General features: G+C 45.2%; 2 protein-coding genes across 3 annotated transcripts in view; both read left to right on the plus strand.

Annotated features, from left to right (window-relative positions):
• FAH (fumarylacetoacetate hydrolase) overlaps nt 1-1,287 on the plus strand; it is a 35,187-nt gene extending 33,900 nt beyond the window's left edge. The window contains exons 13-14 of the mRNA XM_075575441.1: nt 42-159; nt 783-1,287. Of these exons, the coding sequence (XP_075431556.1) occupies nt 42-159; nt 783-862 (198 nt within the window). The 3' untranslated portion in view covers nt 863-1,287. The remainder of the gene's footprint in view (nt 1-41; nt 160-782) is intronic.
• Nucleotides 1,288-4,669: 3,382 nt separating this feature from the next.
• On the plus strand, nt 4,670-24,516 carry TTLL13 (tubulin tyrosine ligase like 13). 2 transcript variants are annotated; one of them, XM_075575463.1, is made up of 17 exons: nt 4,696-4,718; nt 6,521-6,655; nt 7,675-8,010; nt 9,137-9,177; nt 9,711-9,829; nt 9,998-10,128; nt 11,345-11,501; nt 12,442-12,585; nt 13,412-13,497; nt 15,232-15,457; nt 16,576-16,757; nt 17,361-17,549; nt 18,195-18,381; nt 19,825-20,037; nt 21,876-22,233; nt 23,660-23,903; nt 24,023-24,516. In XM_075575463.1, exons 3-17 carry the CDS (start codon nt 7,697-7,699, stop codon nt 24,033-24,035), a joined length of 2,604 nt encoding a protein of 867 aa, XP_075431578.1. In that variant the 5' UTR covers nt 4,696-4,718; nt 6,521-6,655; nt 7,675-7,696; the 3' UTR covers nt 24,036-24,516. The 2 variants fall into 2 exon arrangements, with proteins under 2 accessions (XP_075431577.1, XP_075431578.1); XM_075575462.1 differs by lacking the exon at nt 6,521-6,655 and having other exon boundaries at nt 4,670-4,718.

Consider the following 24,516-nt stretch of genomic DNA (forward strand, 5'->3'; position numbering starts at 1 on the left):
GTTCCACTTCCCGGATCTCACACAACTTTAATGCCTGGCAGGACCCAGGAAGCTTTGGATCAATGCTGGAGCTTTCCTGGAAAGGAACGAAGCCGATAGACCTTGGAAATGGTCAGGTGCGAAGGTTCTTGAAGGATGGGGACAATGTGACTATAACAGGTACAGGCCTATTCCTTTACCTTTGGCCCTGTGACAAACCGTTATCAGAAGCACTGCACTTTCACATCACACGCGGTTTTATTTATTTTTATTACAGGATTGCAGCAGGGGGGTCTCTGGAGCTGAACCCCATTAATTACAGCTCCAGGGACCCCCTGCTTCCCGAGATACAGACCTCCGGAGGGGGCGCCGGTACCTCCTGCAAGCTTAAAGCTGCCATGTGACATGGGCCAATAGGAAGCCACACTGGATGACATCACAGCTTTCTATTGGCCCATAGGACGCGGGCGCTTTGAAAAGCAGCCATTACGTAAACCCCCGGTAGCGAGCCTGAGCTGCTACCCCCCCCCTACAGAGGTAAATATCTCTGAAAGCAGGGGGTCCCTGGGGCTGAAATGAATGGGGTTCAGATCCCGAGACCCCCTGCTTCAATCCTACAGTATATGGAAAAAAAATGGCCAGCTTGGATTGCCCCTTTAACACAGCCGATATCAGCACCATTTTCCCCCAGTATTTGCTCAGTTGTGTGTCCCCCTCTCCTCATATTTCCCTATTCCCTTCCTGCAAAGCTCCAGTCTCCTGTCTCAGCCTTCCTGTGATACCTGTTTGCTCTGTCGTTACAGGTTACTGTCAGGGAGAAGGTTACCGCGTTGGATTTGGAAATTGCTCGGGGACGGCTCTCCCTGCTCTTCCCGCTGAATAGACGACCCTACAGCACGCGGGGATTGTGTGCGCAAGGGTCTGACGGAAGAATATACAGAGAACGGAGAAATGAATCCTGGACTGCCAGCCCTACTATTGTTCTTACGACGGTGAATGGAATGGTCTAGTGATGGGGTGGCCAACTCCAGTCCTCAAGGACCACCAACAGGTCAGATTTGAATGATATCCCTGCTTCAGCACAGGTGGCTCAAGCAATGGCCCAGTCAAGACACATCGAAGACTGAGACGCCTGTGCTAAAGCTGGGACTGATTGAGCCATCTGTCATGAAGCTGGGACCGATTGAGCCACCTGTGCTGAAGCAGGGATATCCTGAAAACAGGACCTGTTGGTGGCCCTTGAGGACTCGAGTTGGCCACCCCTTGTCTAGTGCTATCCTTTAAAAAAATAAAATTAAAATAAAGATATCTTTGTCCCCTCATTGTGTTCCCTAAAACAGACTCGGAAAGGTCTCCAAAATAAGTCTGCCACGTCCCCCCGATTTTGGCATTGGGCGTGAGAATAAATCTCTCTGTAGGCAAACCCTAATCATACCTTCACCCCAAATATGGCCACTCCATAACGTATTAACTGCTTGGAAGTCATTCCTTGATACTGTGCGTTCATATCTAGAGGCTGCTTTAAGTGGGCACGACGGCGTATCTTCTGCAAACCCAGAAGTGGCTGTTTGGAGCTCCGGTCACAAATTCCCATGTGTCCGATTTTGGAGCCGCTTCTAGGTTCCATCGGCAGAGCTGCTGCTGAGAGAGATCACGTGACATGGCCGTCACAATGATATATAAATAATACCCTCACCTCCTATTTGTATATACAGTGCTATACATTCAGAGACACGTGTATGCATCTATGTATCGAAATACAGAAGTCTATACAGGCATACCCCGCTTTAAGTACACTCACTTTAAGTACACTCGCGAGTAAGTACATATCGCCCAATAGGCAAACGGCAGCTCGCGCATGCGCCTGTCAGCACGTCCTGAACAGCAATACCGGCTCCCTACCTGTACCGAAGCTGTGCGCAAGCGGGGAGACTATAGAGCCTGTTACAAATTCGTTATTTACATCAGTTATGCACGTACATAACGATTGCAGTACAGTACATGCATCGATAAGTGGGGAAAAGGTGGTGCTTCACTTTAAGTACATTTTCGCTTTACATACATGCTCCGGTCCCATTGCGTACGTTAATGAGGGGTATGCCTGTACACACCTGTATACTGATCTGAACTGATACAGCAAATTGATTAAAAGCTGCAGTCCGAGCTGCCGTTTTAAAAAATATATATATTTTTTTTTTCCCTTTCAATATATTTTTTTTCCCGTTCAATATATGCATCAATACAATCTGCACACTGACAAATGATTAGCTAAGCTGCAGATCGATCCGTTCTCCTGTAATCGATCGCTTGCTCAGGGTTATTTAATTCAGTTCTTACACAGCATTGTGGGCAATGTAGTCCTGGAATATGATTGACTGGGCAGTTAGTAGATACAATTGGTGCGCTGCTAGAGAGAGGGCGGGGCTCTTGAGCCAGAGCCTGTTTGAAGGGGAAGGGGATGTGACTTTGGAAATGCTTCCTACATTAGAAACATTAAAAATGTCTTTAAAACATTTTTTTTTAAATGCTACAAGTATTCTCACATATTATAGAACTGATTTATTAAAAAAAACAACAAAAAAAAACATGTAGGATATTGCTTGAACTGCTGCTTTAATGCAGGAGTGGCTAGTTCTCAAGGGCCACCAACAGGTCAGGTTTTAAGGATATCCCTGCTTCAGCACTGGTGGCTCCATCAATGATATCCACCTGTGCTGAAGCAGGGATATTCTTAAAACCTGACCTGTTGGTGGCCTTTGAGGACTGGCGTTGGCCACTCCGGCATTATCGATTTGCAGGGATATAATTATTTATCAAATTTTTTTTTACCAGGAAATAATACATTGAGAGTTACCTTTCGTTTTCAAGTATGCCCTGGGCACAGTTATGATAACAATACATGGTTACATTAAATGAACAGTTGGTGGCCTTTGATGACTGGACTTGTTCCACGACTGCGTTAATGTATATTTATATGTGCAATAACAAAATAAAATCTATGGTGAATGTCATCATACAGTGGGTTTAGGATAGAAATAAGCAGTTTCATAGCACTATGCGAAAGATATTAGTCAGTAATATTATATGTACAATGGGACTTGCCAGCCACTATAGAAACGCAGCTGTCTGTACTTAACGTGCAGAATCTGAGCCGTAAACATGGAAAAATAGGTAATTAAGCAAGAATGCAGAGCATTTTTAGAAAAGTAAGAGTATTATAGTGGAATATCAATTTAACTTAATTGGTATTAAAGGGGTAGAGTATTATAGGGTATTAAATACTATTGGGTATTAAAAGAAAGTAAAGAATAAGTACATTTAAAAGACAAAAAAGTAAATGAGAATATATTAATTTAATATTTCATGGGTTATATGCAGTGTCTGCATCTACCACCAGATGGCGCGCCTTATAGTATAATATTCATTGCGGGGTCCATGTTAATCCGCGGCGCTGAGCGTTGGATAATGCGTCCAGCGGACTCTATTATGCGACGTCGGATAAGCCATTCGATCGAAAACAGTGTCGGATACCCAGCACCAACTGTATATGACATTGTGCCTGCAATACATGCATTTTACCTGCAGGTGGCGTGCACTATAATAAAACCGTAAGCACTAAATGTTATAACTGCTGTATGTATGTATGTATTTGTCTGTCTTTATTTCTATAGTGCCGACAGTGTACTCAGTGCTTCACAAAGACAATACAGTTCAGGGAATTATTATAATACAACTAGCGCAGCAAGTCAGACAATAGGAAAGGAAATCCCTGCCCCGGAGAGCTTACAATCTAAGTGGTATTTTGGGAGAGTTACAGAGACAGCAGGTGAGGGAATAAGTGCAGTGCTTGGCCATCAGCTGCGGATTTCCAGATCCACCGCCCATAGGCACTAACCTGATGGTGCCTCCCCCGTGCTGCCGCCCTCGGTCTTCGAAATCGCAGTGTCAAATGACGCTGCGGACGTCACCAGCGCGACGTCACATGGCGTCTCGTTGCCATGGCAGCGAGACGTGCGACGTTGCAGCATCATTTGATGCAGCAGAAAGAAGGCAGAGGCAGCAGCAGCTAAGGAACTTCCCATCAGGCCGGATTGCGCGGCCAAATTTCCGTCCCCAAATTAGGCCTATGGGACCTAATGAAAAATCCACCACTGTTGGTCACAATGGTTGGTAGGAGTGACTGTGGGTGTAATAAGGTAATAAGTCACATTACATTTAATACAGTCTATGAAGTGACAGAGAGAAAAATAGTGTGTGTGTGTGCGTGTAAAATTCAGGAACTACCTCTTGCACACATCATTTGGCAGCTCTAAAGTACACTGGTTCACCTAAAATCTCCCTCGGTAATAGCTTGAGAACTATCTATATAAAGGTGTACTAATAAACATATATTATACATTATAATATATATATATATATATATATATATATAATACATTATACATCATTGTATATGACTTCAGGCGTACAGTATACTGGATTTATCATGTATGCACTATAGTTCACATTATGACCCTGTCTGGCGTTATCACCGCCCTGGCTAGGGAGGGAGGATACAAAGTAACCGCAGTGGGACTGCAGCCGCAACATGTATCAGTGCAAGAACAGCTGATGGACATCCCGCCTTGCCCTCACCTGCCCAATCAGGGTTAAGAGGGCGATGACGTCACGGCCGCGCTGCGCTGGACCCACCCTGGTTTCCATGGTGACGGCTCAGTTGTGGTGTGGCTGGAGAGCCGGTGAGTACGGACCCGGGAGTGAGGGGTGGAGGGGAGGTCCCGGGGCTACCAGCCGGGCAATAGGGGGTGAGGAAAGGGGCGGGAAGTCTGTTAGCCCCCCAAATAGGACAAGAAGGAGGGTAATTATACAGCTGTGGGGCCAGAGAGCAGCAGCCTGGGGACCCGGAACCGGGGTTACGCGTCCTTAGCAACGCCCCACCCACTAGCAACAGCTGCAATAGCATGAAGTGATACAGGTCTGGGGATGGGACCAGTGTCACGTGACCTGAGGATGTAGCACTGCTTTAGGGATGTTTGGGGGGAAATGATGAGCCACCCCCCCCCTGATAATTAATAAAATCCCCCCACATAATTAATTAAATCCCCCCTGATAATTAATTAAACCCCCTGCTAATTAATTCCCCCTGATAATTAATTAAATCCCCCCATATAATTAATAAAAAAAACCTGATAATTAATTAAACCCCCCTGATAATTAATTAAACCCCCCTGATAATTAATTAATTCCCCCATATAATTAATTAAATCCCCCCTGATAATTCACCCCCCCGTGATAATTAAATTAATGTGTGGTCTCTCTTTCCACTGGGGAAAAAAAATGTCTCAAATGCAAGGTGGTCTGCGCATTATGTGCGTAGCATGCGCAGTTAAATACTTTCTAGGTCTGGGGGACAGAAATGTGGGTGCATTTGCGCACATTTTATGAAAAAAGTGACCATATTGAGTCAATTGTTATACACGTCTTTTTGCACAGCCGTGCCAGTGGAAGGAGGCTTGCGTGGAAATGTATCATTTTATTTATATAGCGCCAACATTGTGCGCAGCGCACCGCAAAATTACAATGCAAGGGAAATAAAGTACAAACAATTGGGATAAGTGCAACAGGTAAATTACAACATAAGGCAAAGGGAGCCCCTACCCTCAAGAGCTTGCTATCTAATTGCTATACTTGTGTGCTATACATGAGGTTGTTACATAGTATTATTAAAGCTTAAGGTGTATTCCAACCCGGAGTCTGCCTTCTACCATTGCTTGTTGGGAACCTAAGGAACCAATAGATAAAATTACTAGGGGTCTTCTTAAGAAGGTCTCCCTGCTGCAAAACTGGCACAAAAAACAGGGGGAAAGGATCGCTTTGGTGCTTTTTTTTTTTTTTTGCACTGGTTTGCCCCTGTTTTTTAGCCGGTAGACTTTAGTAAATAAAGCCCTTAAAAACTATCAAAATGACTTAATCTACATGACCTGCTACTGAGCTGGTTATTAAAAAGTCTTCCAAATTTATCATGATAATGTGCTGAGTTCCTGGGTCTGCTCTGGTCTGGTCTGGTTTCTTGCATTAAGAATATCCCGGGAAGAAAAAAAGACAGCACTCAAATGGAATTGGTAAAAAAATGTTTTAGTAATGCTAAAGTACAAGGATCAACATTTCCGTCCTAGTGACAAATGTCCACGCTATGACCAGAACGTTGATACTTTTACTTTTGCACTATTAAAACATTTTTTGCCAAGACCAATGGCGTGCTGTCTTCTTTCTTCCCAGTATCTGCTATGCCCCAACTCACTATTTATTTATAAAATATTTTACCAGGAGGTAATACATTGAGAGTTACCTCTCGTTTTCAAGTATGTCCTGGGCACAGAGTAAAACAAATAATACATGGTTACAAGTACAGTTACATAAATGAACAGGGTATACATTAGCGCCCGCGGCTGCTCTTCGCCGCAATTGTGAGTGCACCTACCCTCTCTTTTTTCTTGCATGAAAGGCAATTTAATTGTAGCCCTCTTTCCTGCTGATATAGAGAGACTACTAGTGCTGTGTGTACCTGCTGGCTCAGCGAGATCTGGGCCTCCGCTAACTGGGAGCCTGGGGTAACAATATGTTCTTGGCAGCGCCTCCACTTACCCAGGATCCCCAATAAGTAAGATTCCCCTAGGTAAGAATAATGATAACAAGCCACAACGTTGTAACCTTTTACTAATAAGTGACTGCAAAACCTTAGCTTACACCTATTAGGGATAAAACACATATAATCACAGTACATGAATAGCTCACACTCAGTAATTATACACCAGTGGCCTGGCCACTCTCCACGTTGAGTAATGTCACTTCCCACCACTGCGTGTACCCCACACCGTGTCCAATGTATAGACTCAGTCCCTTGGTCACTCAACCCAGTGTCCCCAAAGAACCCTCCCCCAAGGCGGGATCAGCGCCTGAAGGTACCGGTGTTGGTGCACTTATTAAATACCTTCTGGCCACTCCAGCAGCCGGTAACAGACTTCGAAAAGGATCCGCCGATCCAGCGTAGTCTCTCACGAGTTTGGTAATGTCCAGCAGCTTGAGCCCAAACCACTGTTCGTACACAGCAGCTCAGGAAGAATACTGTGTCCCTGTCTGCTAATACAGTAAGGGAATAGGATGTCTCTCTCTAGGGCTGTTCCCTGCAGTACCACAAGCTAATGGTGACTCAGGGTCTGCACTGGGGCCTGAGGGGAAATCTGGCCTACGCAGGTGGGTCACTGACCCCCTGCACACACACAACCTCTCCCCTTGCTCCTCCGTCACCCTCTCCTAGCGTGGTCTCTCCCCCACGCTTCCCTTTCCTGCCTGCCAGCCAATCCTTCACTCCTATTCGCTCCCTGACATCATGTGGCTCTGCTGAGGCTCATGGGCATTGTAGTTTTACTTCAGAGCCTCCTGGTTATTGGCCAGCCGTTCGTGCGCTTACACTGCGCATGCGCGAACTCTCTCCGTGCCTCCGGTCGCGCATGAGTATTGCGCAATGCCAATTACAACATGGCGGTGCCCTGTGCTATCGGGCCGCCGCGGAACCTCCGGACGCTCCCTACACAGCACCCCCCGTGATTGCGCCCTGCAGCGGAGGTACAGAGGGGAAACCAGAACACCCCTACATAATTTTGAAAGTTCTAATTCTTTATTCTGAACTTTCAGCCCTTGGGTGTGACCTGGCAAAATGAAGGTTGAATCGGACGTTTGTAGTGAATCAGATGAGGATTCTGGGGAGGAGGAAGATGAAGAGGAAGAAGCTGAGACAAAAGACTCTGAGAATGAAAGTGTAGAAAGAAAATGTTCCAGGTTTCCGCTGGAGGCTCCTCGGGCACAAACAGAGAGCAAAGAGCTCAGCGAGGGAAGTCCTCATGGGAAAAGCAACAGTCAATTTAGCTCACAGGTGGACACATCAGACCATCAGCTGGAAAAAACAATGCAGAGTTGTTGTAGCACAACAGTAATAGACATGTCCAAAAAGAAAAGGAAGAAAAAACGCAGGTGTTTAACATTTTCCTGTAATACTATTTTAATACTAGCTAAAGTATCTGGCTTCACACTGGTTGCAGTACTCTGGAGTCATGAAGCCAGGCTGCGCACGGGTCTCCACCCCCCTCTCTCCCCCCCTCTTTTCCCCTCCTCTCCCCCCCTCTCTCCCCCCCTCTTCTCCCCTCCTCTCCCCTCTCCCCCTCCTCTCCCCTCTCCCCCCTCTTTTCCCATCCTCTCCCCCCTCTCGCCCCCTCCTCTCCCCTCTTCTCCCCTCTTCCCCCCTCTTCTCCTCCCTCTTCTCCCTCCTGCCCCCCCTTCCCCTCCTTCCCCCCCTCTTCCCCCCCCCTTCCCCTCCTTCCCCCCTGCCCCCCCCTCTTCTCCCCCCCTCTTCTCCCCTCTCCCCCTCTTCTCCCCTCTCCCCCCTCTTTTCCCATCCTCTCCCCCCTCTCGCCCCCTCCTCTCCCCCCTCCTCTCCCCCTCTTCTCCCCTCTTCTCCCTCCTGCCCCCTCCTTCCCCCCTGCCCCCCCTTCCCCCCCTCTTCCCACTCCTTCCCCCCCTCTTCCCCCTCCTTCCCCCCTGCTCCCCCCTTCCTCCCCCCTTCCCCCTGCTCCCCCCTTCCCCCCCCCTTCCCCCTGCTCCCCCCTTCCCCCCCTCTTTCCCCTCCCCCCTTTCCCCTCCCCCCTTTCCCCTCCCCCCCTTCCCCCTTTCCCCTCCCCCCCTTCCCCTCCCTTGGATAAAATGATGTTTTCCTGCTGAGAATGACCCGCTTTGCAGAAGCCAATAAAAAGACTTCAGCAGCACGTCATATTTCAACACGCTGAAATGATACACATGTAATGGCAGAAATCGTTATTCTGTTCAGAGATAGGATATTAAGTATAACAAACATTGATATAATAACTAGTTCCCCTGCAGCCTTTTTCCAAATGAGCTGGAATGGAATTTAGGGGTATTGTTTTGACTAAGACCTCTTGGGTCGCTTCCGTTATTGGAAAGCAACATATAACAATTCTGGATAATCTTATTTGTGGATGTCGATCTCAAGATCCTAATACAATATTACATTACAAATATTTCTAATGTGATCTTCAAACAAACCCTGATAGATTACATTCTTACTTTTCACCCTTTTTTTCAGGTTAATTGGTATAAGTTTAACCGGCTGCAAGTATGAGAGTGGTAAGCAAACCCCTAACTATGCAGTATATTGTACCTATGATAGATAGATAGGTAGAGGGAGAGAGGGAGGGGGGAGAGAGGAGAGGGAGAGAGATATCTGCTCTAATGTTAATAGTTTTGTTGATTGAGAATATTACTTCAATTGTACTGCTATAATATGAACAGAAAACACTCTAAATCAAAAACTAACTTCACTCAAACTCCTACTGTACAGTAGCTATAGCTCAGAGATTCCATTTGTTCTCAACACCTAGCTGTAACTTATCTGAAAGTGCATCCAGAAGGGAATCTTTTGTGTCTCCCTGATTAGGGAAATATTTATATGTTTGATGCTTATCCTTATCCCCTTTGCACCTCAGTTTCTCTACACCACTGATCAATAGGTTGAGCGGTAGGACAAATGTCTGTCCCAATATTGTAATGTCATTAACCAAGTTGCTATTATGCACAAGTTGTCCTTTTAATCATTGGTGCCATTGCTAGGATGGAAAAACAAGCTTATCTGTAAGCGTCACTGTTACTTTCGGTTCTAGTGCGTCGGGCTGCACGTGTGTCTGGGCTGACGGAGGTAGGAGATGAGGATGAGTGGACAGTTTACTGGACCGACTCCTCGGTTTCACTAGAACGTATCATGGACATGAAGAGATTTCAGGTACAGCCTTTGTGCAACACCCCACTTCCCCTGGGTGGACAGTGAGTACATGTAATCACTTGGATTATCTGCATGGAGCTAACAAACATTGCTGACTCCTACGAGCAAGAGGGCCGGGGAAGGTCCCTTCTAACATGGCCCGTAACTCCGGTGTATTCTCATTAACAGAAAATCAACCACTTTCCAGGAATGATCGAGATATGCAGGAAGGATTTACTTGCAAGGAATATGAACCGCCTACTGAAACTCTTTCCCAAAGAGTACAACATCTTTCCCCGGACATGGTGCCTGCCTGCGGCGTGAGTGCCCTCTGGACAAGGTCACCTTGTGGTCACCTACTTTTTCTTAACCTGCAGCTCAGGAGTCTAAGAGCATATTATTATTATTTTTTGTATACTATTTTTCTTTATTTTTCTAGAGCATATTATTGAATACTTATATTTTTCAGCCAGTCTGCAATGTTTGACAAGCTACTCCGGAGCTAAAACACTTCAGTGATTTACCTAATTCACTGCAGCCCTGCCATGTGCAATAAACAATTTAATATAATTGATTATCTGTTATTATAGAACAAAAAAAAAATTCCTGGTTTTATTCCATTTATTAGAATCTCATACAACGCAGCCTTTAAGCAATTAATAATAATAATAGCCTGTTCTTGTATAGCGCTGCTAGTTTTACGTAGCGCTTTACAGAGGCATTTTGCAGGCACAGTCCCTGCCCGTGGAGCTTACAATCTATGTTTCTGGTGCTCGAGGCACAGGGGGATCAAGCCAGTCAGTGTCTTTCCTCACTGAGCCGCTCCTTCTCCCAATTAATAATAGGCAACACATGTTCTATTCATTTAAAGCAATGTATTGATGAAATATCACTTTATAATAAATTGAGTAAAATACCGTTGAAAGGAACGTTTGTTTTAATAGAAAAACTACAGTATGAGATGTAATTAGAGGCCCCTTTACTATGTAGGTACTGCTGCCGCAAAATAGAAGGGAAAGGATTTGTAAAATAATTTATTATTTTAAAAATTAGACTGTAAGCTCCTCGGGGCAGGGACTCCTCTTCCGAAATGTTACTTTTATGTCTAAAGCACTTATTCCCATGATCTGTTATTTATATTATCTGTTATTTATTTGATTACCCCATGTATTACTAATGTGAAGCGCTATGTACATTAATGGCGCTATATAAATAAAGACATACAATACAATACAAAATAATGTAAAAATGTCACACATGCATAATATATATATATTTATATAGTGCTCACAGTGTAAGCAGCACTGTACATACTGCAGAATTTTTCAGGCACAATACATCCCTGTCCCAAAAAGCTTAAAACGTACTATAACTTTCATGCTTGGGACACAGGGGAATAAAGTGACTTCCCCCGAGGTCACAAGAACTGACCAGCTTCTCCTGCTACAGAATGCCCACGTCCCACTTCTGCCGCTGTTTCTGCGTTGCCCCTCTATTCCCCCCCCACTAACATCCATGACGCTGCTCTTTCCACAGCTATGGCGACTTCCAGGCCTACTGTCGCACCAAGAAAAACAAAACGTACATCTGCAAGCCTGACAGCGGCTGCCAAGGCAGAGGCATCTTTCTGTCCCGGAGCCTGAAGGATATAAAGCACGGTGATCACATGATCTGCCAGCAATATGTTTCTAAGGTAGCAGAGTGTGGGGAGAACGTTTGGTTTAATCATTGTCCACAGAGGCACCGCTGGCATTCAAGATATTTGAACTCATTTAACAGTAGAATTGCAACATCCACGGTGGCTTAACACAGGGGTTCTCAACTCCAGTCCTCAAGACACCCCAACGGGCTAGGTTTTCAGGATATCCCAGCTTCAGCACAGGTGGCTCAATCAGTGGCTCCCTGCTTCAGCACAGGTGGCTCAATCAGTGGCTCAGTCTACGACTGAGCCACTGATTGAGCCACCTGTGCTGAAGCTGGGATATCCTTAACATCTGACCTGTTGGGGGGCCCTGGAGGACTGGAGTTGAGCACCCCTGGCTTAACAGTACACATCCTCCTAAAGCATGATCACCTGAAGTGCCGTCCTACAGTAAAGAGTTCAGCGATGTCTGTGACTATCATATGTAAATTGGCATCTGTTCACGACGGGTTATAAGCCTCTAAGAAAATCAGTCATATCATTTTATTAGGCTATATAAAAAAAATGCAATAGTCCACTACTCTCTTAATTCACATAGTAAGCCCAATAAACCTCTCCCCTACCAATTGCAAGGTTTATTTTTGCTGGCACGGATACCCAGAAAGATTAAAATGACTTACCTGAAGTCGCATGGAGTGCTTAAAAGCAAGGCGCCCTCGTCCCTGGGAATTGGAAGTCACGGAGCATTATTCAAGAACTATGGGGGTGTCTGACTGGCTTTGATACATTTGAAGAGTGAAGCTAACGTGTATTATTAAGTTCAGAACTAGCATACATTGAGATTTTGAATGTGCCATAAATATTCCCTTTGTCATCTTTGCTGCCGAATGAGGCTCGCAGCTTGACCGCTATCCCATGCTGGCGGGGAACATGTGCTTTTCGGGTGTATTGGTTACGTTGCACTCATTTTATATTTGGTTTCATTACACAGCCATTCCTCATCGACGGATTTAAATTCGATCTGCGGATATACGTCCTCGTCACATCTTGCGAACCCCTACGCATTTTTATCTACAGGGAAGGACTGGCGCGTTTTGCGACCATGAATTACATTGAGCCCAGCCACAATAACCTGGTAAAGAACCATAGTTGGAATCCCAAAATAAATGCTACTAAATAATTGTCTAGAAATCAACTTTTAGCAGAAATGAGTATTTCAGGGGAAGCTTGCACCCCAGGCAGAGTTTGTAATATCACTCTTATTATCATGACAAGCTTGTGTTTTGTTATGAAGTGCCTACTCCATTTCAATTTAGTCACCTGCATTCTTTGTTGTAACTATCTGAGGAGTATTTTAATTACAAGTGTCATTACATAACAAATTCAAAAGAACTAGTCATCCCAAGGGCAGTACAAATGACATGGGGTCACCCATTAAGGTTGGAGGAAAGGAGATTTCACCAGCAACAAAGGAAAGGGTTCTTTACAGTAAGGGCAGTTACAGTGTGGAATTCATTACCCATGGAGACTGTGATGGCAGATACAATAGATATGTTCAGAAAAAAAGGTTGTATATATTTGTAGAAAGGAAGGTACACAGGGATATACCAAATAAAAAACATGAGAAGGATGTTGATCCAGGGAGTAATCTGATTGCCAATTCTTGGAGTCGGGAAGGAATTTATTTTCCCCTTATGAGATATCATTGGATGATATTACACTGGGGTTTTTGTTTGCCTTCTTCTGGATCAAAAAACTGTAAATACAAATATAGGATAAGTATCTGTCGTCTAAATTTAGCATACAGTAGGTTGAACTTGATGGACGTATGTCTTTTTTCAACCTCATCTACTATGTAACTATGTAACTATGTAACAGGCAATTTATGCGTATAGGCTTTGAATGAAAGCTGGCATTGTTATGAGAAATGAAAACGTAATAATTTCCTACCATTTTGCCAGGATGATGTCTGTATGCACCTAACCAACTACGCTATCAACAAACACAACGAAAACTTTATCCGAGATGAGACGACTGGAAGTAAAAGGTATGTAGTTTGAATTGAAGCAGGGGGAACCTGGTTCAATTCCCGGTGTCGGCTCCTTGTGACCTTGGGCAAGTCACTTTATCTCCCTGTGCCTCAGGCACCAAAAACATAGATTATAAGCTCTACAGGGCAGGGATCTGTGCCTGTAACAAACAGGACTAAAGATTAGTGCAATAAGCAATGTTTGGTGCAGGGCTGCAACAGGAAGGACAATCAAACAAACCTGAATGTCATCGACGAGAAGGAAATGGCAAGCCCTCACATGTAGATGTAGCCAGGCATACCGTCCGCACTGCCGATCACAGCCACGGGAATGCAACAGCGGCATCCCCCTGCAGTAGGGAGGCAGTAAGGATTAACACAATGGGAGGTCCGATATTGAAGTAGGGACCACCCCCCCCCCCCCCCCAGGGCGCTGAGGCTTTGATCTTTTTCGGAGCGGTTGCATTTTGCTACACCTGTATAGTAGCTATGTAAAAAAAGAAACTCCAAATACAGCAAACCGGTGGAAAGAAGGGAGTCTTCGCTAAGTCCCAGCCTCGGGGACTTGTACTTTTTCATCCGCAGAGAATAACATCTTCATGTTAATCAAACGAAGGAGAAACAGGTGCGCAAATCACATCAGGACATGTAAAGAAAGTAAAAACACAAAATAGTGCAATATTGTCTATTCCAACAGTTAACTTTAGTGATGGAACTTCTATAAAATTTGCACTCACGTGTTTAACGTTAAATGAAAGCGTTGTGGTTGTTCAAAGTTACCAACTTATATCTCCAGACAGGTACTCCAGATCCATACAAAGGGGGGGGGGGGGGAAATCCATATAAAAAAAGGGGAAAGCAAAATAGTGTAGTACTGTTTTTAATGTTAAAAACACAAGGTATTTCACTTACATAAGTGCCTTTGTTTGTGAGCATTTAGACCACTCTGGGTCATAGGGTCAGACAAGATATTCACAGCAACAGCATCCGCTCCACGGCAGTCACAGCAGGTACTGGGCTGATTAATGTTGTCCTCCACTCTAGATGTCATCAACAAGGGCTCCTTAGTAGTCACTGATATCAGCCCTTTTTATTGTTGAGCTCTAAACTAAACATGATGGAAACCAGACAAAAAAAAGCTGTAGTTAGTAAAAAAAAAAATTGATTTACACTTTTTTCTATAACTATTACATTGTAGTTTTATTCAAAATATATACAGCAGGGCCCCGGGTATACGGCGGGTTCCGTTCCAGGGGCCCTGGGTATACGGCGGGTTCCGTTCCAGGGGCCCGCCGTATAGTGAAAATCGCCGGAAAGCGGATCCAGCGATTTTTCAGTTCTGTGCATGCACAGAACGGCGTTTTCGCCGTTCTGCGCATGCGCGGCCTATGGTCTGCGTGCGCAAACTACGGTATGCGCGCGCAGACACCGGTCTGCACATGCGCGCCGGGCGCAACCGCCCGTTCTGCGCACGCATGACTGAAAATCAAAGATGGCGGCCCCCTTCTCGGTGTCGCCGTATCGGCGGATCGCCGAAAAGTGAAGTGCCGAGAAGCGGGGCCCTGCTGTATACTTATCGCAGAAGTTCCCAACTAATGATCAGTGTATAGATCACATTACATTTACAAGCACACATTTTACCAACGCATGAAAATATAGCAGGGGGGAGTTTAACTCTTCCCCCCGATGAAGGAGTTAATATATTTATGGGGTGGGTATGACACATTGTTTGTTATTTTGTTTCTCAAACAGGAAGCTGTCAACACTAAACACTTGGATGGAAAACAACAAGTATGATGCATTGAAACTGTGGGAAGATATTGAAGATGTTATCATCAAGACTCTCATTTCAGCCCACCCTATCCTGAAGCATAACTACCGCACGTGTTTCCCAAACCACATTGCCGGCAGTGCCTGCTTCGAGATTCTAGGGTTTGACATTCTCCTGGACAAAAAATTAAAGCCGTGGATACTTGAGGTAACATTCAATGTTTCCAGCTACTGTAGATACAAAGAATAAGGCTCTAGGACAATGGGTGGCCAACGTCCATCCTCAAGGGCCACCAGCAGGTCAGGTTTTAAGGATATCCCTGCTTCAGCATAGGTGACTCAATCCGTGGCTCAGTCAACGACATGGATATCCTTAAAAACGGACCTGTTGGTGGCCCTTATAGACTGGAGTTGGCCACCACTGCACTAGGACAATAAGGGGTCCAAGGAATACATTGACAGCGGTCTGTTTTGCTGTTGGTAGTTTGCGTAATGGTTTGGTATCTTAGGCCTCAGTCCCAGTGCTCGCGGCTGGACGCGCTACTGCGTGCATGGCGCGAAAAAGATACGGCCCTCTATGGGGCCGGCCCCAGTCACTACCTGCGCGCGCCTGCAGAAAGCGCGATGCGCGACAGCATTTTGAGAAGTCAAGAAGTTGACTTCTGGCCCCTGCCAAAAATCTTGTCTTTGCTCCCCCTGCTCTTCCCTGGACACGCGTCCCATCGCGACCACAGATCGCGGCTGAAACTGGTGCACGCGCCACCAGGCGCCCTGACGTACGCGTGCATGCAGTGACTGGGGCCATAGCCTTAGAAATGATGGGAATATGTACAGAGCAGTACTACTATAGAATGTGCAATTCCACATGGTCATCCAGTTGAATTTCTTAGGGGTCTCTGAATAGGGAAGTGTTTGTTAATGCCAACCTTTTTCACCCTGTTCCTATCAGAGACCCAATAAAGATAAGGGGGGGGGGGGGGACTCTGGCTGTACAAGCACTGGCTGATCACACAGTGACATCACACAGTGACATCACACAAAAGGGAGCAGCCAGAGGGAATCAAACCCCTCCCAAGTCTCCTTTTAAACAATAAATGAAATATAGTTATAGGCATCAGATTTAGGTTAAAAAAAGAGGTATTAATCACCCAGATGAGACAAATTAGACATGTCATAACACTTTGGTTGTAGGAGGGACTGCCCCTTTAAACTGGTGATGTTGGTTCATTCTTTGTTGGGGGATTCCTCTCCTATGCTAGACTCCTCTGATAAGAACAGACTCCCTGCTCTCTTTCAGGCTTTTCGTTTGTTTCTCTGCTTGGGTAGGTGAATCATTCCCCAAGTTTTACCACAGACTCTTGCTTGGACCGAGAAGTCAAGGACGCGCTTCTGTACGACACCCTTAACTTGATCAACCTCCGGGCTTGTGACAAAAGGAAGGTACTCGAGGAAGATAAACGACGAGTGAAAGAGCGCCTGTTCCAGAGACACCCGCCCCGGGAAGCTAGGTGACCAAATGTCTCCCCCGACAAAGTATACGGATCACAAAAAGCACCAAACAAAACACCCGGAAATGGCAACTGTATGATGATACTGCTGCATGTCACAAAGAAAATTAGCTGGGCCCACAATTAAAAATGTCACTGTACTTACTAAAGACAAGCGAAAAAGCGACATATGTGCATTTGGACACCTCATAAGATATCGTAACCACATTTTGCAGGAGGGAGGGAGGGAGAGAGATGAGGGGAAGGAGATAGAGAAGAGGGGGACAGAGAAGGGGGAATGGGGGGGGGGGGTGAGAGGAAGAAGGGGTAAGGGGGGTGAGCGGAGGTGGGGAGGAATGAGGTTGGTTTCTTAGAATTTCCAGTCAACGCTGGGTGTTTTCAGCTACTATTTGAATAAGTGAGAAACGTATAGAAATTGTGCAAATATACACATCAGCGCTGTTAGTGTTAAAGACAGCGCCAAAATGATACTTTTTATGAAGTTTCATAATATCACGGTGCAATTTTTGTTTCTGCTAAATATGTATCAGTTATCCACGTGGAAGTTGGGAAACAAAGCGCCTCCGCTATGTCACATCCTGACACATTGTTTTCTGAACGCAGGCGCGAGCAGTTGGAAAGCAGCCAGGCCGCGTGGCTGGAACATGTAGAAAAATATGAAGACAGCCACCTGGGAGGTTATCGCCGTATCTACCCACGAGCCAACGCAGAGAAGTACGAAAAGTTCTTCAAACACAGCGGCTCTCTGTTCCAGGAGACGGCGGCTTCGAGAGCCAGAGAGGAGTGCGCCAAGTATGTCCCGTATCAGAGCCGTGCGCAATGTGTTCAAAATGAGCTCTGCAAAGCAGGGCCGTCTTAACAGCGTTACAGGCCCCCGGGCAAAGCCGTGCACTGGGCCCCGCCAACTCGCCGCTACAAGTCGTCATTTTTCTCCTTCTACCGAGTTAGCGGGAGATTTGAATGTTGAGGCGGGTGATGGAAAAATTAGTGTTAAATTCTGGTCTGTGCATAGATTAGCATGGGGCCCCTATGCTCGTGGGGCCCCCGGGCAGCTGCCCAGCGTGCGCGTGCGTTAAGAAGGCACTGCTGCAAAGATTTGTGGTGGTTTTCTCTGACATTTTACGTTGTTGCAAAATGTTCACAACATTTTACTTGGGAATGCAGGAAAATTCAAGACAACATTTTCACCAGATTACCGCAGAAATGGCAGTATATAAAAGTATATGACCTGATGTAATTGGCGTCTGTGCTGAAGTTTGCACCCCGGCTTTTAATGCCTTGAGAACTTTTTGTGCCCTTTTTGGAAAAAGTTGCACTTTTCTCTTCGATATAAACTTTCACTGTAAAAAAAAAAAAAAAAAGACGTTTTGGTGCAGTGAGCGGTAATAACTGCATGTGATTCGGGGGATTGAAATAATATATTTGTTATCCTGACAGGCAGCAGTTGGAGGAGCTGCGTCTGAAGCAAGAACTAAGGGATATTATACCCAGTGGAAAGAAGAAGAAGGACAGAAAGGATGATGGGCAAGGAGAGTCAGCGGGTGAAAAGGTTGTGAAGCACAAGGTGACAAAGAGACCTTCAGCTCATGCCGCTTCCAGCAGAGACAGGAATCCAGAGCAGAAGGTACCAGGATCATAGTTACATAGTTACATGGGGTTGGAAAAATACATACTGTATGTCCATCGAGTTCGACCTATGCTAAATTTAGACGACAGATCCTTATCCTATATTTGTATTTACAGTATTTTGAGGAAGGCGAACACAAAACCCAGTGAAATCATCTGACACTTATACATAGGATGGCTAGACATCCTGTATTTTTTTGTAAATGTTCCGGATTTGAATTACTTGCCAGCCGCGCATGCGCAGCTGGCAAGCGGCGATCGCACACATGCACGGCTGGCAAGCACCAATCCCGCATGAGCAGCCACTCGTGTGCATGTGCAATGGGTGCTTACTAGTCGCGCATGTGAAAAATTTGTCCTGGTTTGTCTCTGGAAAAGTATGATCACCCTATATATACAGGGCAACGAGTATTTGTCACGTTGTTTTTTAAAGTGTGCTTTGCTTACCCTGCTGCCAGTGAAGGGGTTCGATCTTTGAACAGATGCACCAATTAAATCGGCTCAATTAAAAGGGTGTTATGAAGTTTAGGTATTGCAATTCACTTGGAGTTCTCCCATTACATATGTTGGATTTGGCCGAACTTCACCGATCTGGTCTAACCGGCTTCCAGGGAGATTCATTCATTCCAGAATTCTGCAAGGATGAAGCGGTGCGAGGAAATAACAAACAGGGGGATGCGGCATTTTCCTGATGGGTTTCTGACTTTACTGCTCTAAAGAAATGTATTTATAATGTGTTGATAGGAGTAAATAGAGGATAAAGCGCACAAGCAAAATTGATTTTAGGTCCTTCCTGCTCCGTTTTTGCTTGTGCGCTTTATCCTCTATTTACTCCTGTTCTGCTATACATTGGAAGCTGCACAGCCTGCCTACCACTCCAAGGATCTGTTATTATTATTTATGTTCAGGGGAACCTGCCAATGAGACTGATGGTGGGTGGGCATGTACCATCTACCACCTGTGTTCAGGAGGATAGTACCCATACTATTGGATATTAAGTACTAATATCATTACTCATTCCTTAGACTTTGGATTAGTGGTTTGGCTTACCTTATTCTTATATACCTGCATTGGAGCGCTTTAGCCTATTTTTTCTATAATGTGTTGATATACATATTTAGGACTGATGTGTAGCGCCTTTACTGATCCTCAGGAAAACGGGACTCTCTCGCAGGTGGTAATATCCTTTTAATACCCCACCCATTTCATTTTCTTGTGAGATCTTGAAAGCTCATGTACATGTTACATTTATGAAGACCTCACGTAGGTCATAGTAAAAGGTATCGTTACGGGAAGTGATACTGATCGACACAGTATAAAGCTTTATTATGTTTTGAACGCCCAACTATTCCCCCCGTTTTTATTAGATTAGTCCTAAAATAAACCGTGACTCCTCTTAGATCCCGATCTGTCCTTCATTTTTGTTGGTTCGCCTTGAAAGTTGCAGGAAGTGAAAATTGATTCGATGAAACCGTTGGACATTGACGAGAAGGAGGAAGTGGAGAGATTGCACGGACTCCAGCAGCGTGAGAAACTCATCCGCGGGCTTGGGGTCGTGGAGCAGCTTTACCAGCTGCTACGCACGGTGGAGCACAGAGCTTCTGAAATCCGGGGATCTCAATACTACCCCTTTGAAGCCCAAACAAAAAAACAAGTATGCAATAAATACTGACGTAATAATGTTTTCACATGGGAATAAAAAGAAGAAGATAAATTTAAGGGTAGAATGGCCAAGAGCTTATTATCAGCTAATTTTAGATCAGTAAAACATTTTTTTTGAAAATGATAATATTTTAACATTTTGCCAGCATGTATAACATCTGCACCATATATATTTACATTAACTTACAAGTGAGTTTTAGTGTGAAAAATTGCATTTTGCTCCTGCTAATCTCATACTAGTTCCTTGGGCGGCTGAGATTCCGAGGGCAAGGGGGGGGGGGTGGGGGTGAAGGTCGGAGCCGGCGGTTAAGGAACAGGGAAAGGTCGTACCAGGCGGTTGATGAGCATGGGAGAAGGCTTATAAGGTGGTTTAAGGGAATAGGGGCCTGAGCAATTGAGAAACTGGGCCCCATGGCCAGCTGGGGTGTGGATGTTGCCTGGTGCTGGGAAGACAGCTGGTGACCTGCCTGAGGGAGCAGCAGGGAGATGGTGCAGAGCCCTAAGAGCAGGACTTTGTGGAGGTCTATATGGAGAGGGAGCGGAAGATGCTATTTGTTGCAGGGAGGGGGTGGCTAGTGAGACAGTTGGGGGGGGGGGGGGCTGAAGGGCTTGCCTTGAGCGGGAGCAGAGCCAGTACCTCATCTGCTGCCCCCAACACTACCTTCTGTCCTTCTCTGCATTCATTTGACGCTCAATGATGGAAATTCCGGCGCGTGCTGATGTCACATGCTCCTCCCTATCTGCCGCGGTCTTAACCAATGAGGGGGGGAGACTTCTGTAGGCTGACCTGAGGATTGGAGTAGTGGGCTTGTCGACAGCAGCTATTGGGGTGCCAAGAGAAGGAAGGGGGCCCTGACTTCCGTGTTCAGTCGGCCAGCTGGCTGGGCCCCCCTCCTCCACCGGGCTCGGCTCCCCGTTCCCCCCCTGTTTGTGGCCCTGTTCGTGATGTGTCTCTGGGGTTCGCCAAAAAAAGATGCTATGGCAGATCCCAGGAAGTATAGCGGGGTTCCTGAGCCCGTGTGTGGACTGCACACTTAGTAAGGCCCCAAACTGCACCTTAGAATGGGTGATATATCTGTCAATTATAGCAGCAGCTTTCAAAGTTTGCTACCCACAATGCTTTGCATCCACAGCGGCAAGGCATGGTGGGACGTGACTTTGGAAGCTCCGCAGTGAGTGACAGCTTTACCACCCATGCTGTCTGCACACACTGAGGGGCAGTTTGGTGCCTTATTAAGCATCTATTCCCCCCACAAGCTCGGGACACTATACTGCTTGGGATCGGGCACACAGTTCTGTTAGTAATACAAATGATGTCTGATAAATTGGCAATGAGATTAATTAGGGGTTCGCAGAATAAATATTTTCTAGCAGGGGGCGGGGGCGTCCAGTGTATGAAAGGTTGGGAATCAAAGCTGTACAGGGCTAGAAAACTTTACTTAATAACGTAATATGCAATATTAGGAAGTCTTGATTTTACTTAAGATTCAGGATTTTATTTGACATTTCATATTATGAATTATACTTCAATTGTTTCAGTTTATTATTCAATCTACATATACCGCCTGGGGATAGATTGAAGTGAGATATGGATGTAGATTTGTAAAACTGTTTGAATTTGATCATTGCGAATCAGTGTTTATAATTCCATATGTAAAATAATGAAAGATTTGAATTAAGATGCCGGAGTGACAGAATTTCGGGGGTTTTCAATGTTGCCGATCAATTTGGTTAGCCCCTTGCTTTTAGTTACTCATTGAATTATTGTAAGACAGAAAAGACACATTGATGCAGTATGAGTGGCAATTGTATCTTTCTTCCCTGCTACAGACTCGGCTTACCCAAGCATTGTTCATGTACCCGGACTCAGAAGGTATCATGTCCCTCGTTCCCATGTCCTACTTGGGAAGACCAACCACCCATGCAGGCTTGCAGGCAACTGCACATGTCACAAGCAGCCAACCTTTCGGGAACCCAGGATACATTCCTGGTTACATGTGCGCAGGACGAATCCCTCCTTCAACACAGTGCGCAGGGAAGAGATACCCGCACCGAAAAACTCTCACCTGGAGCGAGGTCCAAAACGTACGGACAACTGCAACGGTCAACGAGCCCATGCCATTTTCCAAGCCCATGAAAGGTGGGACCCAGATTAGGTACTCCAGTGCCAAAAGCAAGATCGAGCCAAGTAAGCAAATATTTTCCATCGGGTCTGGTTTTAGTACCCAATGCACTAACATGCAGTGAAACATGGTGCTAATCCTACACACATTTTAAAGAGGCAATCCAAGCAATATCCTACGTGTTTTTTTTTCTTCAAATAAATCAGTTCTGTAGTATTAGATAATTCTGCATTTTTGTTTTTATTATTTAGCTCGTAGTGCCATTTTTTAAATATCCCTTTATTTGTATTTTCATATGTTTTTCCATTTTAACAGAATACATTTTCAGCTTTAAATAACTTTTAACACAGACTAATAAAATTGACAGTCAAAATTACGATAGGTGGAAACACCATGAAAACAAAAAACAAACAGAGAGGAGAGGGGGGAGAGAGGGGGGAGAGGGGGGATAGGGGGGAGAGGAGAGGGGGGATAGGGGGGAGAGGAGAGGGGGGAGAGGGATTTCACCACACTTAATGCCATTTTTAATGCGATATACCGAGCATCCTGTGATTTCTATAGCAGGTTTAGCCCATCTCCCCAGCAGTGCAAGATCTTTGTAACGCTTTCCTGTTTGTGATCATTTGTTGCCAATATTCCCAGCAGTTTGAGCTGCAAACTGTAAAAATAGATAATGTTACCTTAGTAATATAAGGATACCTTGTAGCTGCTGAGTTACACTAACTGAAGGATTGATTGAAACTGATAGGCAGCCATTTAGTGAACCCTAAATCTTTGCTGATAGATCGCGTGAGAACAAATCGATCAGTATCTTAGATAATTTATTTTCAATAAAGGTAATCAAAGGCAGCATATATTAAAACAAAGAAAAAAAATGTTTTTTTAAATGCCCCTTGGTTAACACTTATTTAAGTAAATTGGCTATAAGCTGCACTAAAACTTAGCACCATTTAGTAAACAAGGGACATAATTGGCTTTTGTATTGATTGAAATGGTGATGTTTCTCTCCCCCAGCGATGCACACTATTGAAACCTTGGCTAAGCATTTGTTTGATTGGTGCAAGAGTTGAAGAGCATTAACTCTTTCCAGATATAGGTTTGCTTATCCATCTTCACACAGAATAAACCAGGAGTGGTTATACCTACATCTCCATTGTAGATAAACAATTCTAACAAATTCCAGAATTCATTCTCAACAAGTCGTTGCGTCACTTTAATTCATTATCTTAATCCAGGGGAGAGTGGGGGTTGGGGGGGGGGGGGGCTAACAACAGGCCTGAAGGGCCACCAACAGGTCAGGTTTTAAGGCTATCCCTGCTTCAGCACAGGTGGCTCAATCAGTTCCAGCTGCACCACAAATGGCTCATGGCTCAGCCACCTGTGCTGAAGCAGGGATATCCTGAAATCCTGATCTGTTGGTGGCCGTTCAGGACTGGAGTTGGCCAACCCCGGTCTTATTGCATCCCTTATAAAATCTGTTCTTCTTCCCAGGGGGCTCAACCAACAAGAAGCCAATCCGCTTTAATGGCGTTGTCTCTGGATCTTTGAACAATTTACCTCCCGTGGGGAGAGTTCCATATGCACCCTCTACAGGCTGCACTCTACCTGCTGTCAGTGGGACCTCACCTAGGGAGCAACCTTTATCCATGGCCTCATCCTCTTCTCCCAGTGCTCAGCGCACGGATCACTTACAAAGACTAAACCCTCTTGGCAACTTTAACTTGAATATCAACTGGTAAGATGCGGCTACTTCTGGCCAACTAATTAACTAATGTATGACTGCCTACATTGTAGCAGTTTAAAAACGACACATATATTTCATGCAGAGTGCCACAGATTCTGTTTCTACTTTAGGAGATGGACCTGAGCATGTGCCAACAACCATTATACAGAGGCCTTAGAGAAGCCTGATTTGGGATGGTTCTACGTATTTACAGAAGAGACCAGAAGCACGTGTCAAAAACTGTGTAAATGTAACAATAGGTGAAACAAAGAGCAAGGAGAAGAAGAACAACTCGTGTATCTGAGCACTGACACCCAACCTCTGCCACAGAGGGGAAGGAATGGGATCTCACGGAGAGATTTCAATGATTTAGTGTACTACACATTTGATACGCGGCCAAAATGAACTAAGGTTTTATATCCACTCTCACTAATGAGATTTCTTAACCCCTTCTGCGTGCTGCAAGCACTAATGGGGTCACCCCACGCAATATGACATTACAAACAACTACTACTGCTGGGTTTGACAGGGTTGGGTGGCTAATTATTTCTTACACTGTGAATAGTTTATAAAGCATTGTTGCACCGGGAGAGTCTTAAATAAAAGGTTTAATATTTACTAGCTA

This window comes from Ascaphus truei, chromosome 18 (assembly GCF_040206685.1).
Source record: "Ascaphus truei isolate aAscTru1 chromosome 18, aAscTru1.hap1, whole genome shotgun sequence".
Lineage (NCBI taxonomy): Eukaryota > Metazoa > Chordata > Amphibia > Anura > Ascaphidae > Ascaphus > Ascaphus truei.